The sequence below is a fragment of the Erpetoichthys calabaricus genome, chromosome 6 (genome assembly GCF_900747795.2).
Source record: "Erpetoichthys calabaricus chromosome 6, fErpCal1.3, whole genome shotgun sequence".
NCBI classification, from domain to species: domain Eukaryota; kingdom Metazoa; phylum Chordata; class Cladistia; order Polypteriformes; family Polypteridae; genus Erpetoichthys; species Erpetoichthys calabaricus.
Genome location: NC_041399.2, coordinates 209,844,067 through 209,862,649, shown reverse-complemented (window position 1 = coordinate 209,862,649; position 18,583 = coordinate 209,844,067). Strand labels below are relative to the sequence as shown.

General features: G+C 40.2%; 1 protein-coding gene across 1 annotated transcript in view; it reads left to right on the top strand.

The window, feature by feature from the left end:
* Window positions 1-18,583, top strand: part of LOC114653844 (arf-GAP with SH3 domain, ANK repeat and PH domain-containing protein 1-like) — a 354,271-nt gene that overhangs the window by 328,712 nt on the left and 6,976 nt on the right. The window contains 3 exon segments of the mRNA XM_028804406.2: window positions 4,409-4,579; window positions 6,719-6,794; window positions 12,362-12,441. Of these exon segments, the coding sequence (XP_028660239.2) occupies window positions 4,409-4,579; window positions 6,719-6,794; window positions 12,362-12,441 (327 nt within the window).

Here is an 18,583-nt window from a genome sequence, read left to right as displayed (position 1 = left end):
TCTGTCCAGTGCAATATATTGCCCCACCAACTCTCAACAGAAAATGTTGATCAAAAAATATTTTGTAGCAAAGTTGTTTTCTTTATAGATCTTTACATTTTGTCAAGTTGTGGTCTTTTGTTAAAATCGTTTAAATCATTTATTTTTCCCTCATCAAGCAGCAAGACAATACAGGAGAATGACAAACCAGAAAACAGGATTTTAAGAATTTTTGCTAACACATTAAAAGTAAAATACTGAAATTTCCCATTGACATAAATATTCAAAGATTTTATTTACCATGACACTTGAAGTTTGACTCCGGTGCATCCCGTTGTATTGATCATTACCAAGATGTTTCTATACCTTGTTTGGAGATCACCTGGGCTCAGTTCAGTTGACTGGAATTGATTAGGAAAGGCGCACAACACTCACAGTTGTGGAAAAACCAAGATCTGAAATCGAAGGAATGGCCTGGTTTCAAAAAAATCAGGTTTCTCACCATTTGAAAGTTGTCTAGGTCAGGGTTTGCCAACTTCCGTCCAGGAGGACCACCGTGGCTATAGGTTTTCATTCCAAACCTTTTCTTAATTAGTGATCTGTTTTTGCTGCTAATTAACTTCTTTTAAACTAATTTTAAAACGCAGACACCTTAATTGTTTCTTTTTCCTTAATTAGCAGCCAAACAACAATGAGATACACAGTGAGCCAAAGCAACTGGTGTCCATCACACAATATCTGAAAATAAAGAAAGGTGAAGGTCTCGGGAATGTCGATCTGCTCAGGGCCCCAAAACATTTTAACAGCGCACTTAGAAAGAGAAAATCAACAATTTCAGAAATGTCTGCTATTGCACCACGACAGCAGCAACAAGCCACAGAATTAAAGAACAAGTTTAATTAACGACAAGAATCAGCACCTCATTAAGCAGCTGCTTGGATTGAAATTGGTTGGAGTTTGAGGCTCTGACTTAGTTGGTCTTCTGTTGGCTCGCTCACTTCACATTTCATTTCTGTTTTGGTGCCATTTAAGGAATGAAATGAAGTAATTCAGAGGAACAAATCTTAATAATGTAATTCACTTAAAATGAATTCACAAGAAGTTAATTAGCAGCACAAACACGGCACTCATTAAAACAAAGGGTTAGAATGAAAACCTGCAGCCACTGTGGTCCTCCAGGACCGGAGTAGGCGACCCCTGGTCTAGGTGTCCTCCTGTAAACTTCAAGTGGTCTTTCACGTATCTTTTACTGAGGAGGGACATTGCTTGGTCAGCCTGCCATAGAGCCCATATCGGTAGAGTATTGTAGTAATGGTTGCCCTTTTTGAAGTTTGGCTCATCTTCACATAGGTCCTCTGGAGCTCAGTCAGACTGACCACCAGGTTCTTGGTCACCTCTCTTACCAAGGCCCTTCTCCTACACTTGTTCAGTTTGGCTGGATGTCCAGCTGCAAGAAAAGCCGTGGTTGTTCCAAACTTCTTCCATTTATGAATTATGGAGGTCACTGTGCTCCTGGGAACCTTCAAAGCTGTAGAAACGTCTTTGTAGCTTTCCCCAGATCTGTGCCTCGACGAAATCCTGTCTCTGAGCTCTGAAGTCAATTTCTTTGCCCTCATGGCTTGGTTTTTGCCCAGCTGTGGGATCTTCTACAGACAGGCGTGTGCCTTTCTTAATCAGTTCAACCTATTGAATTGACTCCAGGTGGATGCCAAAAAAATATGTAGAAACATCTCACCAATGATCAATAGAATGAGATGCAAATTCAAGGGTCTAATATTTCCATCTTTGATGTTTATTTAATACGTTTTGAAAAATTCCTAAAATCCTGTTTTCATTTTGTCATTATGGGGTATTGAGTGTTGCTTGATAAGGGGAAAAAATTACAAATTGAATTCAGCATTAGGCAGCAACATAACAGAAAATTTAAAAAGTGAAGGTTCGAATACTTTCTGAATGCAGTGTCTCTCTATTGTAAAACAAGACTTTTTTCCTGTGACGAGACGTGATCTTTTGAAGAGAGATCTTTTGCTGAGAGACACTTTCACCTCCCGTGAGACGGACAAGTCACGTCATACTTACAGCCGTTGAAAGCAAGTCCTGTGATACACATGCAGAGCAGGTTAAAGATAATAGAAGTTGGAAAATTTGAAAGTCTCACAAAAATCTGAGTAAAGATCGCATTAGCGCAAACAAACGGAAAATATTACTCGGTGAAATAACGGAACAGCAAAAAGAGATCGAATAGTGTTTGAGGATGTCTGGGGGAGAAGAGAGACAAGGCAGTGAGACAAAAGGACAGCTGCTGAACAGGTTTCTAAATGTTTGAAGCGCCGCACAAAATGCAGATCACACGCCATGGCAGCAGCAGCAAGCCAGCAGCTGATTGAGCAAAGAGGAGGTTAAATAAAACTACTGTTGTTTGTTTCCCATTGTATCACCATTTAAGAGGGGTTTCAGAGGAACAACAGTGTCTCCTTGGGGTGCGTTCAGCCCCCCTTTTCACAATGGCGCGTAGCGCTGGTGGGGGGGGGAAGGGGGTTAGTGAGCAAAGTGAGCAGGGGGTGACGCCCCCTATTATAACATCAACAAATCTTCATTAAGAGGCCTAAAAAGTTGTGTTTTTTTTTTTTTTGTTTGGCACTATTTAATAGAAATTGAGTTCATTTCAGTTGACGTCATTCATATAAAGAGCTTCATTTACAAGAACAACGCACTATTAGAAATTTAATTTAGTTAAAATACAAAATTGTATGCATGGAAAACATGAGAAGCAAAAGGGTGTTCCAACAAATTTTAATGTAAATATCTTCTTCTTCTTCTTTTGGCTGCTCCCGTTAGGGGTTGCCACAGGGGATCATCTTCTTCCATACCTGTCTGTCCTCTGCATCGTGTTCTGTCACACCCATCACCTGCATGTCCTCTCTCACCACATCCATAAACCTTCTCTTAGGCCTTCCTCTTCTCCTCTTACCTAGCAGCTCTATCCTTAGCACCCTTCTCCCAATATGCTCAGCATCTCTTCTCTGCACATGTCCAAACCAACACAAGCTCACCTCTCTGACTTTGCCTCCAACTTGAGCTGACCCTCTGATGTCCTCATTTCTAATCCTATCCATCCTCGTCACACCCAATGCAAATTTTAACATCTTTAACTCTGCTGCCTCCAACTCTGTCTCCTGCTTTCTGGTCAGTGCCATCGTCTCCAACCCATAGAACATAGCTGGTCTCACTATCATCCTGTAGACCTTCCCTTTCACTCTTGCTGATAATCCGTCTGTCACAAATCACTCCTGACACTCTTCTCCACCCATTCCGCCCTGCCTGCACTCTTTTCTTCACCTCTCTTCCACACTCCGCATTACTCTGTACTGTTGATCCCAAGTATTTAAACTCATCCACCTTCGCTAACTCTACTCCCTTCATCCTCACCATTCCTCTGACCTCCCTCTCATTTATACACATGTATTCTGTCTTGGTGGTCCTACTGACCTTCATTCCTCTCCTCTCTAGAGCATGTCTCCACCTCTCCAGGGTCTCCTCAACCTGCTCCCTACTCTCGCTACAGATCACAATGTCATCAGCAAACATCACAGTCCACGGGGGACTCCTGTCTAATCTCATCTGTCAACCTGTCCATCACCATTGCAAATAAGAAAGGGCTCAGAGCCGATATACATATATCTAAATATTCTTTATACATATTTTTCAGGCAACCAAATATCCAAAAATAAAAGATAGGGTAAAATGCCTTCTGCTGGCATTCCAATCAGCTTTGGCCACTTGTCATCATTTTGTAGGTTGTGCCCATTGAGGAGAGGAGCCCACAAAAGCTTCTATTTGGGTACCAGGGATCAGTTTTCTTTACCTCCATTGTTTTAAGTTATGAAAGATGCAGCCCTGAGTCATGCTACAGATCTCTTCTCATACTGGTCTCGTTAAGATCATTCGGTGGCTTTTTGAGGATGACCACACGAGCCTTGACTTCATACGAAGGACACAACACGCTTGTCTGCACTGAAACTGAGAAAGGCCTTTGTAGTTGAATCAAGATAATTCTGCTGTATTTTATGTATTCATTTGTTTTTTCCTTCAGTTTAACAGCAGATTATGTCAATCAACAATAATGGACTTGCCATTCAATGTTGCTCCATCTTCTAGTAAAGACATCAAGAGATAATGTTTTGTTTTGGTTTTTTTTTTAGGTTCCCTTATGTATTTCTGTGGCATGTTACAGTATATTAGTGCAGGATGTCATGTTTGTCTCTGCATTATCAACTCTTGCATATTCAATTTGCCCTGACTTGCAGAACCCTGATGTCCTGTGCCACTTTAACAGTCTGATGTTGTAAATCTGCCACCCTTCCCCAGCATTACTATTTTTGCATTGCATTTCCTGCACTTAGTAAGTGTTTTATTTGTGCTTTTTTAGCTCAACCAGGCCCTCCTTCCACCCTCCCTCTTGGCACTCAGCCCCCTAGTGGCAGCTCCACTCTGTCTAAGAAGAGACCACCACCCCCACCCCCTGGACATAAACGAACCCTCTCTGACCCGCCAAGCCCTCTACCTCACGGCTCACAGAATAAAGGTGTGATTCCTTGGGGTGAGTTGTTGGTATACTACATGAAGGACAAACTGGGTCAGTGCTGATAATCTGCAGAAGGTCTGCTGCTGCATTTAGTACAAGCATTTATTTATCCGACATTCTTGTTTCACCTGATTATTTTTTGTTGTTGTTTGTTCAATGTCTTGCACTTTTTTTTGTTATATTTGGTTGTCATTTTTACATGTACATGAAAAGCCAGATAACGCAGGTGTTTGTACAAGGCTGCTGCTAGACCACCTTTAAAAACTGGATTGAGGTCATCTTGAGCATTACAGCTTAAGGTGTCGGTTGGCCAACCACCATACTTTTCTTATAAAGCTTTTCAGTACTCAAATTGTTGCATGCTTTAATAAAGAACAGAATAAATTAAAGCACTTAAAATCTACAGGTGCTGGTCATAAAATTAGAATATCATGACAAAGTTGATTTATTTCAGTAATTCCATTCAAAAAGTGAAACTTGTATATTAGATTCATTCATTACACACAGACTGATGTATTTCAAATGTTTATTTCTTTTAATGTTGATGATTATAACTGACAACTAATGAAAGTCCCAAATTCAGTATCTCGGAAAATTAGAATATCAATTAAGACCAATGCAAAAAAAAGGATTTTTAGAAATGTTGGCCAACTGAAAGGTATGAACATGAAAAGTATGAGCATGTACAGCACTCAATATTTAGTTGGGGCTCCTTTGGCCTGGATTACTGCAGCAATGTGGCGTGGCATGGAGTCGATCAGTCTGTGGCACTGCTCAGGTGTTATGAGAGCCCATGTTGCTCTGATAGTGGCCTTCAGCTCTTCTGAATTGTTGGGTCTGGCGTATTGCATCTTCCTCTTCAGAATACCCCATAGATTTTCTATGGGGTTAAGGTCAGGCAAGTTTGCTGGCCAATCAAGAACAGGGATACCATGGTCCTTAAACCAGGTACTGTTAGCTTTGGCACTGTGTGCAGGTGCCAGGTCCTGTTGGAAAATGAAATCTGCATCTCCATAAAGTTCGTCAGCAGCAGGAAGCATGAAGTGCTCTAAAACTTCCTAGTAGACGGCTGCGTTGACCTTGGACCTCAGAAAATACAATGGACCAACACCAGCAGATGACATGGCACCCCAAACCATCACTGACTGTGGAAACTTTACACTGGACCTCACGCAACGTGGATTCTGTGCCTCTGCTCTCTTCCTCCAGACTCTGGGACCTTGATTTCCAAAGGAAATGCTAAATTTATTTTCATCAGAAAGCAGCAGTCCAGTCCTTTTTGTCTTTAGCCCAGGCGAGACGCTTCTGACGCTGTCTCTTGTTCAAGAGTGGCTTGACACAAGGAATGCGACAGCTGAAACCCATGTCTTGCATACGTCTGTGTGTGGTGGTTCTTGAAGCACTGACTCCAGCTGCAGTCCACTCTTTGTGAATCTCCCCCACATTTTTGAATGGGTTTTGTTTCCCAATCCTCTCCAGGGTACGGTTATCCCTATTGCTTGTCCACTTTTTTCTACCACATCTTGTCCTTCCCTTCGCCTCTCTATTAATGTGCTTGGACACAGAGCTCTGTGAACAGCCAGCCTCTTTAGCAATGACCTTTTGTGTCTTGCCCTCCTTGTGCAAGGTGTCAATGGTCGTCTTTTGGACAACTGTCCAGTCAGCAGTCTTCCCCATGATTGTGTAGCCTACAGAACTCGACTGAGAGACCATTTAAAGGCTTTTGCAGGTGTTTTGAGTTAATTAGCTGATTAGAGTGTGGCACCAGGTGTCTTCAATATTGAACCTTTTCACAATATTCTAATTTTCCGAGATACTGAATTTGGGACTTTCATTAGTTGTCAGTTATAATCATCAACATTAAAAGAAATAAACATTTGAAATACATCAGTCTGTGTGTAATGAATGAATCTAATATACAAGTTTCACTTTTTGAATGGAATTACTGAAATAAATCAACTTTATCATGATATTCTAATTTTATGACCAGCACCTGTATAGTGATTATTATTTATTTCAGAAGGCTACAAAATTAAGTATATGCATTTTAACGAATGTAATTTGCCTGTCTTTGAAATGTGAAATTAATTAAAAGTTCTTAAGATTTACTGCTGTGCTAATTCATGCATTTCATCATAAATTGTTCTTTTAAAGGAAATGATCAGATTCCAGCTCCTGGAAACAAAGCTACAACAGGGAACAAATTTGAGGGAATACCTCAGCAGCCAAGGTAAGATAATCTGGGTCACGTTGCCATTTTTATGATAAGGTCTTAAACTAGAAGTAACAGATCTTCGTGCCATTGATATACCATGGCAGTTTAAATGTCACTTTTAAAAATACAGTGTATTCGTACTTTTGATGTGTTGTTTAGAGCGAAATGATAACTATATTGTCCTAACAGGTGGCGCAGTGGTAGTGCTGCTGCTTTGCAGTAAGGAGACTGTGGAAGACTGTGAGTTCGCTTCCCGGTTCCTCCCTGTGTGGATAGCGCTTTGAGTATTGAGAAAAGCGCTATATAAATGTAATGAATTATTATTATTTATTATTATATTGTGTGCAGACTTCTTCTTCTTTCGGCTGCTAACATTTAGGGGTCTCCATCTGTCACAGTCTTTTACATCATTTTCTGCCACACTGACTGCCTTCATGTCCTCCCTCACCACATCCGTAAACCTCCTCTTCTGTCTTCCTCTTTTCCTCTTGCCTGGCAGTTCCATCCTCAACATTCTTTTCCCGATGTGCCCCTCATCTCTCCTTTGCCCATTCCCAAACCATCTCAATCTCGCTTCTCTCACTTGGTCACCAAATTCCTGCAACCTGAGTTGGCCCTCCAATACAGTGGAACCTCGGGTCACGACCGTAATTCGTTCCAAAACTCTGGTTGCAACCCGATTTGGTTGTGACCCGAAGCAATTCCCCCCCCATAGGATTGTATGTAAATACAATTAATCCGTTCCGGACCTTACAAGCTGAATGTAAATATATATATTTTTTTTTTTTTAAAGATTTTTAAGCACAAAAATAATTATACCATAGAATGCACAGTGTAATAGTAAAACTAAATGTAAAAACATTGAATAACACTGAGAAAACCTTGAACAGAGAAAACTAACATTGCAAGTGTACGCTACAGCCTTACGAACCGATCGCTGTAAACACTTTTTTTAATGAGTTTTAAGCACTGGGGGAAAAAAAAGGAACATTTAAACAAATCCGAACTTTATTAAAAACCAACCATAAATAACCAAGAAAGTAACATTGCAGGAGTCGAGTTCTGGCATGAAGGAAGTGAGGAGGAACTGGGTAGAGAGGAGATTAGAGTTTTGAAGTAAAGTCCCTCTGCATGATGCACGTCTCACCGAGGACAATGTACTGTACAGGGAGAGACTGAACACGTGCGGAAATCATTGGCACGTACAAACCGGAAGGGAAACTGGCTTGTTCGCCACCCGAGAGTGTGGTCGTGAACAGACGCAAAAGTTTGGCAAACGTTTTGGTCATATCCCGATTTGTACGTGTTCAGAGACGTTCGTGACCCGAGGTTCCACTGTATACTTATTTTAATCCTGTGTTGTGTGACTTACACACATCAAATTCCGTTTCACTTTGCTTTATGCTTCGCTGAGTGAAGGCGCAGAGAACTGTGACAAGTTCATAGGTAGATACAAATACAAACTTTACAGATTATTAAATAGATAATGAGAATGCATAAAGACACAGATTTGTTTAAAGTAATGGGAAACAAATTAGTTTAAAACTGATTAACATGAATTGAGCTCAGCAAGATCTGCCCACTAATTAATTGTTTAACTATGTCATTGTCATCGTCAGCAGCATCATCGTCATATCTTGCGCTGTGGCTCATGTAGAGCCTTTGCCAGGTCAGCGGCTTTCTGGCAGTTAATTCAATCATGTGCCAACTCAAGTCCTGCTCCCTGATGCCGTAAAAGTCATCTTGCATGCCGTCGAGCCAGCTCCTTTGTGGTCGTCCTGTAGGGGGTAACACTATGGCCAGCTGGCAGCAGAGGAGATTGCAGATCACTCATTGCTCAGGAAATTATGATCAATGACATTTTAGTAACACAATGAATACCAACTTAAAAGAAAGTATAAGGGACGTCCGGCAGTTTATCCTGACCAGGACACCCAGTAATGGAAGGACACAGCCCTGCTGGGTACCGTGGGTGCCACCAGGGGACGCTGTGGGAAGTTGGTGGGAGAACAAATTCTCACCTAGTCCAGAAGTACTAATGGGCTATGACAATGTAAGCCCCAAAGTACTCCAGGCTGATTAACTCCTGAATTCTCCAGCTGACCCAGACTATATAAAGGACTGGTGGAGAGCCAGCAAGCGAGCCAGAGGTGGGAGGTAGTTGATAGAGCTTGCTGGGAAATGTGGAGAAGACAATTATTGTGTTTATTGTGGCTGTGGTGCTTTGGAGGCACGATTAGAGAAGAAGAAGAAAATTAAAATACTTCTTGGTGCTTTTAACTTGTGTCCAGAGCGTATGTCTGTTGGGTTTAAAAGGGGCTATAGTGCCCCCCAAGCGTCCATTACAAAATAATTAAGGAAACGTTTCAGTTTTTCACATTTATTTATACCTCAGAAAATGTGACTGTTACCCGATGATTGTTAGAAAAAATAATCTGGACTGTCTCATCTTAAAATCAGTTGTAAGTACCCAAAGTAAGTTCTAGGATCATCTAATATAAAAAAATAGCTTTGTAACTGGGAACTTCTCTTTACATGATCTTCTGAAGAAGTTTTTCACTGATCTCTTTCGTGGAACACTTTTTGCATCACACTGTAAATAAGAAGGCTCAAAGTCTAATGTGAGAAAAATCTAAATAGATTTATGGAAAACATATCCACTATTAAGTAAAACAAGCAGTGATATCACAAAGTTCCTTTCTGTCAGTAGCACCCCTAACTCGTCTGTCTGTAAATAATTTTCTATGCCGTAGTGTGCTGGGTTAGAAACCTCACCTCAAGAGAGGCCCACCGAAATTAACAAGTTCTTCAAGAAGGCAGGCACAGTTATGGGACATTCTCTGGGGCCCCCCGGAGGTAGCAGTGGAGGAGAAAGTAAAGACGAAACTGATGGCCATTATGAGCAATGCCGCACATCCTCTCTGCGACACACCAACACTTTCAAGAAATTAATCAGTGGAAGTGGATCAATAAACAGTATGGGAGCGCAATTTTATAATGCATCACTGGGTTTAGGACTTTTCTTTTTTATCTTTATCCATGTCAGAAGTTTTCTTTCTATTTAGCAATTCTTGTGTGTGTTTGGTTATTACAATAATTATTTATTTAGTTCTGTAAAAAGCCAAATTTCCCAATTGGGACAAATAAATAAGTTCCACATATCCCAAAAACTCCAATGTTTGTAACAGAAAAGTAAATGAATGCTGTTTTCACTTATCAACTGGATGACTAGTGCACAGTGGTTTGAAGGTGTTCTGTCTTATAAAATGCAACCAATCAAGTGGCTGAGACAGTGAAACCAAATGATACTTCTCAAAATACCCAACTCTTTTTGAAGGTACAATAGATTTACATTAACTTATATATTTTTTTAAATATCACTTACCCCATATAGTCTGTGGCTGAGAAAAAAATGTCAATCTCATTCTTTAATGCAGACAACAATATTTCTGATATAATGTTTCTGTGGTGACCAATAACAATATTAAAAACTCAATTAAATAAAATATCAGATTACTCGTGTCATTTAATCCAAATTTCAAGTCATCCAGTCGTATGCTGACAACATCCCAAACAATTATTTTTACCATAATATTGTTAAACTAGGGGGTTCGCTCTTCGTTCGCCAACCCCACCCCAGAGCCTGCGTTGCGCGCCAGCCAGTTCACATCTCTGCCACTCGTGTTGTGAAGAGGGGGGCTGAACGCACACCTCCAAAACCCCCTCTTAAATGGTGATATAATGGGAAACAAATATATATATATTTTTTTTACCTCCTCTTTGCTCGATCAGCTGCAGCTGCCGTGACGTGTGATCTGCATCTCGCGCGGCGCTTCAAACATTTAAAAGCCTGTACAACAGCTGTCCTACTCTTTGTCTTTTGGCACAAAGTCTCGTCTCGTGGGATATGAGTTCTTGATATTTTTTAGTTTATAATTTAAAAACTGAATAAGAATCTGAAAATCTAACATTAAAGTTCGATAAATACTGAAAAGAATGATACCAAACATATATATGTAAGTTTTAAAATACGCCCAATTTAAAACGTGACATAAAAACTCACATAAAATCATTGCACAAAATCATTGCACATTTAGGCTTAGGATTTTGTATATATAGAGTAGATAAACCACTTCCGGAAAAAACACTCTTAATAAATGAAAATGGAACACTGTCAGACGCAGATGAGCATGTTTTATTACTCGATATTTGGCTGGCACTATTAGGTACTTTAACGGGTCACTCTTGTGGTGTGTACAGTAAAATTCTTACTTGCATATGCTAATCGACATGCAACATGTCACCACTCCAGTTCTCCAGCACCATGATTAGTTAGTAAAAGTACCTTATATTAAATTTGTTGTCTTTAATTGAAAAATCCCAAAACACCTCCATTCTTACCAATACAATTTAAACCCAACAAGATTTGTACGAGAATAGGCTGACACACCCACAGGGTGGTGACACAGTTTTAACAGTAGAGGTGGAATTTATTTTAAAATGTGAGATGGCACATGGGTACTTGGGTTAAGAAAATTATATTAGACGTATTTGCACCATGCTAATTTTTCCTATGGCACTGAAGAAGTACAAGAAACCTTTAGTGATGCGCTGCTGATGCCTGTCTTTTTAAAAGGGTTTATGGGAAAGTTTTAATGATGGATAGAACTGCTACTTGGCACATTATAATGGCTTTAAGTGGTTAAGCTAAGCTTACAGAGGATGGGAACAGCAAGATTTCACAGTCATCTTTGTTTAATACTCGGCTTTTAACTCTTTCTTTTCTTCTGTGTTTACTTCTTCATTTTTATTTTATAGTGCAATATGCACTGTTCAGAAAGGGGCTCGACAGTAAGTTGACCAATGTCAGCAAAACTTTTGCATCACAGAGAGCCAATTAGTTTGTTTTCTCCATGATTTGCATTGATTGATTGATTGATAGATTGGAATGTTTTTCTCTTCCATTATTATCTTAACCTTTTTCTCCATGGTTACGTACATGATCAGGTTATATTAAAATTATTTACAAATATTTTTCATAGTGGGAGCACAGGTAGGTTAACTGGCTTGCTCAGGATAAAACAGAAAGGCAAAGGTGGGCAGAAAAGCTGTATGTGAAATGTGACTGAATTTAGTCTGAATGAAAGCCAGAAGACACGAGGTAAACGAGAAACATGATTTGACAAAATAGATTTAAAAATTTGGTATACATTTTATTTTCTCATTTAAATATTTCAGATTATGTCGGTGTTGCTACTTTAAATATTTACATTTATTTACCTACACTTTACATAAACATAATAGTATAATTGTGTGTGTTTACTTGCATGATGTCAATGAGTGGAATATTCTAGGATATTTAAATTTTGTTTTCCGAGGGTATACAGCAAGAGATGTGTCCTACTTTAATAAGTTACAGTGTTTACATGAAATAATAGCATTCCAAGTCATGAGTCAGTCTATTGTATTGTATACTTTGATTATTCAGTGCATAACATAAAGCTACATATTACTGCCTATACTATCTGTTTATTAAATCATCTAATAATTACACAACTTTTTCTTATGTCATTTCACTTTAGTGATAAATCACTTATTTCAAGTACTGGAACAACAAAATCTACCCTGGGACCAAGAGTTCTACCCAAACTACCTCAAAAAGGTAATTAACTTTGGCTTTATTTGTTTTGGCAGTGATATGTTTCTTAATATCTGGAATAATTATATCATTCTGTTTCTTACACATTTCAAAATACAGGTTCTTCCCTAGAAAGTCTTTATGCTCTCAGGGCATAAGAAATTTTCACCTTGTTATTATATGCTGTACTGTATATTTTTTCTTGGATTGGGTTCAGATCCTGAATTACTTTCTGGGCCTAAGGTTTTAGCAGTTTCTCTAAAGTTGGCTAAAGAGAAATTCATTCATCCATCCATTTTCCAACCCGCTGAATCCGAACACAGGGTCACGGGGGTCTGCTGGAGCCAATCCCAGCCAACACAGGGCACAAGGGAGGAAACAATCCTGGGCAGGGTGCCAACCCACCGCAGGACATAAAGAGAAATTAGAAATGGCAAAATTTCAGTTATGTTACCCATGTTTATAGTATGTAATAAATCATCGTGGAAAAGGCGCAGTGACTTTTGATTTAATGTAAATAAAGCAATTGAAATGCTTCTCGACTGCAGGTGAAGTATGGTAGATCATTATTGTTTAACAGTTTACAATACACCATTTTGCTGTACCTTACCAAAGCCACTTAGACGTTTTAATACTGTAGTCATATACTGTACATAAGAACACTCTAAATGAGAACAGGCCATTTAGCCCAACAAAGCTCGCCAGTCCTATCCACTTATTTCTTCCAAAAAAAAAACATTAAGTCGAGTTTTGAAAGTCCTGCTGTCCACCACACTACTTGGTAGCTTATTCCAAGTGTCTATCGTTCTTTGTGTAAAGAAAAACTTCCTAATGTTTGGGCAAAATTTTCCCTTAACAAGTTTCCAACTGTGTCCCCGTGTTCTTGATGAACTCATTTTAAACTCACTGTCTCGATCCACTGGACTAATTCCTTTCATCATTTTGCACACTTCAGTCAGGTCTCCTCTTAATCTTCTTTTGCTTAAACTGTAAAGGCTCAGCTCTTTTAATCTTTCCTCATAACTCATTCCCTGTAGCCCTGGAATCAGCCTAGTCGCTATTCTCTGGACCTTCTCTAGTGCTGCTATGTCCTTTTTGTAGCCTGGAGACCAAAACTGCACACAGGACTCCAGATGAGGCCTCACCAGTGTGTTATAAAGCTTCAGCAGAACCTCCTGTGACTTGTACTCCACACATCAAGGCGCTATATAACCTGACATTCTGTTTGCCTTCTTAATGGCTTCTGAACACTGTTGGGAAGTCGATAGCTTAGAGTCCTCTACAACTCCTAAATCCTTCTCATAAGGTGTACTCTCGATTTTCTGACCGTCCATTGTGTATTCAAACCTCACATTTTTACTTCCCATGTCTAATTCTTTACATTTCATCTGCCACAAATCTGCCCAAGCCTGTGTGCTATCCAGGTCCATCTGTAATGATATTATCTGCTAATTCACCTATCTTGGTATCATCTGCAAACTTAACCAGCTTGTTCCTTACTGTACATTCCTATCTAAATCATTTCTATATATTAAAAATAGCAGCAGCCCCAGCACTGACCCCTGCTGGTCACCACTCTTAACATCAGCCAGTTCTGATGAGGTTCCTCACACCATCACCCTTTGCTTCCTGTGTCTGAGCCAATTCCGTACCCATCTAAAAACATCACCCTGAACTCCCACTTCCTTTAGTTTGATGCCCACTCTCTTGTGTGGCACCTTATCAAATGCTTTCTAAAAGTCCAGATAAATAATCTCATCTGCTTCACTCTGGTCGTATCCTTTTGTTGCCTCCTCATAGAATTCCAGCATGTTAGTAAAACACGACCTCCCTCTTCTGACCCCATGCTGACTTAACTGTCGTTGCCAGGTGTTGCTCAATCTTATCCTTAATAATTCCTTCCATTCATTTTCCTGTGATGCATGTTAAGAATTACCTGTAGCTTTGCCAGGCAGGACTTACTGCCTTTAAGTGTTTTTTTAATATATAAATATAAAAAATGGTAATGAGGAGACATTTACAATGCATCAAAGTAGTACCAATATTTGTATTTGTTATATAACACAAATAATTCTTAGGTTAAAAGAGATGAGCCTTTTCAGTTTAAGTAGAAGATTAAAGATTACCCGATTGAAGTGTTTAAAGTTATGAAGGGAATTAGTCCAGTGGATCAAGACAGTGACATTAAAATGAGTTCATCAAGAACACGGGGACACAGTTGGAAATTTCACACAAACATTAGGAAGTTTTTCTTCACACAGAGAACCACAGACATGTAAAATAAGTGACCAAGTAATGTGATAGACAGGAGGACTTTACGGACTTTCAGAACTCGACTTGATGTTATTTTGGAGAAATTAAGTGGGTAGGACTGGCGAGCTTTGTTGGGCTGAATGGCCTCTTCTCATCCAGATTGTTCTCGTGTTCTAAAGAAAAACAATCGTTTTTCCATATGCAATTAATGTAAAATCTTTGGTCCTAAAATAGGGTTGCGTCAAACTCAAGGGCCATGGGCCTTCTTTAAGTGTCCCACATCATTGATATACAACACATGTCACGTACAGCCTGTGATGACCAGAGGATTTCCTGATAAACTTCATTCTGAGTAAAACTTTTTTCTAATTTTTTGCCATTTTCCCGACATTTGTGTCAGAATTAAAGAAAATTGCTTAACCCTTTATGCAAAACCACCATAAAAACAATCACACTATGTACAACCACCTAATTAAAGTAAATCAGATTATGAAAACAGTAATATTCAAATAAAAATATGCAAACTAACCACCATAATATAAAAAATAAAATACTGTCATACATGTCACATTTGTTTAACATGTGATCTTTAAGGCAGTTACAATAGCCTATGTGGTTTGGTCTCGTAACTGCTATTCAGGTAATTCTTAACATGCATAACAGGAAAAAGAATGGAAGGAATTATTAAGGATAAGATTGAGCAGCACCTGGCAAGGACAGGAAAGTCAGCATGGGGTCAGAAGAGGGAGGTCGTGTTTTACTAACATGCTGGAATTCTGTGAGCAGGCAACAAAAGGATACGACCAGAGTGGAGCAGAGGATATGATTTATCTGGACTTTCAGAAAGCATTTGATGAGGTGCCACATGAGAGGTTGGGCATCAAATTAAAAGAAATTGGAGTTCAGGGTGTGGTGTGTAGATGGGTACAGAATTGGCTCAGACACAGAAAGCAGAGGGTGATGGTGCAAGGAACCTCATCAGAACTCAGTCAGGCCCACAAAGAGTGTCAACTGAACTTGCTAATTTTGTGCTTGCCTTGACTACGAGTTTGCACTGCATTCCATAATTTAAAAATTGAATCAACCAACTGTCATATTACACACCTTCTAGTTCGAGGGGATGGCAAACTTGTTGACTTACAGTCGCTGATCTCATCACCAGAGCATGCAAAATACAGTGCATCCAGAAAGTATTCACAGCACATCACTTTTTCCACATTTTGTTATGTTACAGCCTTATTCCAAAATGGATTAAATTCATTTTTTTCCTCAGAATTCTACACACAACACCCCATAATGACAACGTGAAAAAAGTTTACTTGAGGTTTTTACAAATTTATTAAAAATAAAAAAACTGAGAAAGCACATGTCCATAAGTATTCACAGCCTTTGCCATGAAGCTCAGGTGTATCCTTGTTTCCCCTGATCATCCTTGAGATGTTTCTGCAGCTTCATTGGAGTCCACCTGTGGTAAATTCAGTTGACTGGACATGATTTGGAAAGGCACACACCTGTCTATAGAAGGTCCCACAGTTGACAGTTCATGTCAGAGCACAAACCAAGCATGAAGTCAAAGGAATTGTCTGTAGACCTCCGAGACAGGATTGTCTCGAGGCACAAATCTGGGGAAGGTTACAGAAAAATTTCTGCTGGTTTGAAGGTCCCAATGAGCACAGTGGCCTCCATCATCCGTAAGTGGAAGAAGTTCGAAACCACCAGGACTCTTCCTAGAGCTGGCCGGCCATCTAAACTGCGCGATTGGGGGAGAAGGGCCTTAGTCAGGGAGGTGACCAAGAACCCGATGGTCACTCTGTCAGAGGTCCTCTGTGGAGAGAGGAGAACCTTCCAGAAGGACAACCATCTCTGCAGCAATCTACCAATCAGGCCTGTATGGTAGAGTGGCCAGATGGAAGCCACTCCTTAGTAAAAGGCACATGGCAGCCCACTTGGAGTTTGCCAAAAGGCACCTGAAGGACTCTCAGACCATGAGAAAGAAAATTCTGTGGTCTGATGAGGCAAAGATTGAACTCTTTGGTGTGAATGCCAGGCGTCACATTTGGAGGAAACCAGGCACCGCTCATCACCAGGCCAATACCATCCCTACAGTGAAGCATGGTGGTGGCAGCATCATGCTGTGGGGATGTTTTTCAGCGGCAGGGACTGTGAGACTAGTCAGGATAAAGGGAAAGATGACTGCCGCAATGTACAGAGACATCCTGGATGAAAACATGCTCCAAAGCGCTCTTGACCTCAGACTGGGGCAACGGTTCATCTTTCAGCAGGACAACGACCCTAAGCACACAGCCAAGATATCAAAGGAGTGGCTTCAGGACAACTCTGTGAATGTCCTTGAGTGGCCCAGCCAGAGCCCAGACTTGAATCCGATTGAACATCTCTGGAGAGATCTTAAAATGGCTGTGCACCGACGCTTCCCATCCAACCTGATGGAGCTTGAGAGGTGCTGCAAAGAGGAATGGGCGACACTGGCCAAGGATAGGTGTGCCAAGCTTGTGGCATCATATTCAACAAGTCTTGAGGCTGGAATTGCTGCCAAAGGGGCATCGACAAAGTATTGAGCAAAGGCTGTGAATACTTATGGACATGTTTTTCTCAGTTTTTTGATTTTTAATAAATTTGCAAAAGTAAACTTTTTTCACGTTGTCATTATGGGGTGTTGTGTGTAGAATTCTGAGGAAAAAAATGAATTTAAGCCATTTTGGAATAAGGCTGTAACATAACAAAATGTGGACAAAGTGATGCGCTGGGAATACTTTCCGGATGCACTGTATATGACTAGATAATCTCTGTATATAAAAGCCAAATACCACGGACTCACTCATCATGAGATCTCCCAGACCATGAATACTTGGGACTTGAAATTTGAAATGTAGGTTACCCTTGGCCCATAGGTGCTCGCTAAGAAACGGTTTTAAAAATTTTGTGGTCCAAGCGCAAAATTTCTAATAGTTTTTTAGACCAGTTTGTATGTCTGTCCGCTTTTCACGAGAAAACAGTTTCACGGATTTAGATCGGATTTTTTTTCTAGAATTTGCTTGAACATTCCGTTGATTTTGCAACTTTCTCATCACTCTCTAAGTATCACAGTTCCTTTGCAGTAGTGATTTATTAGCGCAAATCCAAGATAGACTCTTCGGGTTGCAGGGAAGGAGTGGGGCCTTCCTCACTCACGCATCTGCCTCGGGGTGTAACCTTGACTCCGCTTACTTAGCGAATGAGAGAACTACTTAACAGATTTAGATCTTTTTTTTTTCTATAATTTGCTTGAACATTCCGGTTGATTTTCCGACTTTCTCATCGTACTAAGTATCACAGTTCGCTTGTGGTACTGAGAGAGACTTATTGGGCTGCGGGGCCTTCCTCACTCACGTGTCTGCCTCGGGGCGTAACCTTAACTCTGCTTAGTTAGCAAACGAGAGAACTACTTAACGGATTTAGATCTTTTTTTTTTTTTCTAGAACTTCCTTGAACATTCCGGTTGATTTTGCAACTTCTCTCATTGCGCTAAGAGTCATAGTTCGCTTGCAGAAGTGATATAATTGTGCTAATCCGAGACACAGGCTGCGGGCCGAGGAGAGGGGGAAGAGTGACGTCAGGAGTAGAGAGATGGCTGGGCCCTCCTCACTGTCCTGTTTCACTACTGCGCGGGCGAAGCCGCAGTGGATGGCTAGTGATATATATAATGACTAGATATCGCAGAGCATGTCAAATAAGATGACTTTATGATGACTTTCCAGCACAGTTTCACATTTCTTAAGTATTGCAAACAGCCAAACATGCTGTATGATGGACACTGTGCCTGTTTTAAGGTTTACAGGTAACATGAGTCCCCCATCACCTTTTTTTTTCTTCTCTGTAGTGTTAAATAAAACACATGACATCAGACAGGTGAGCC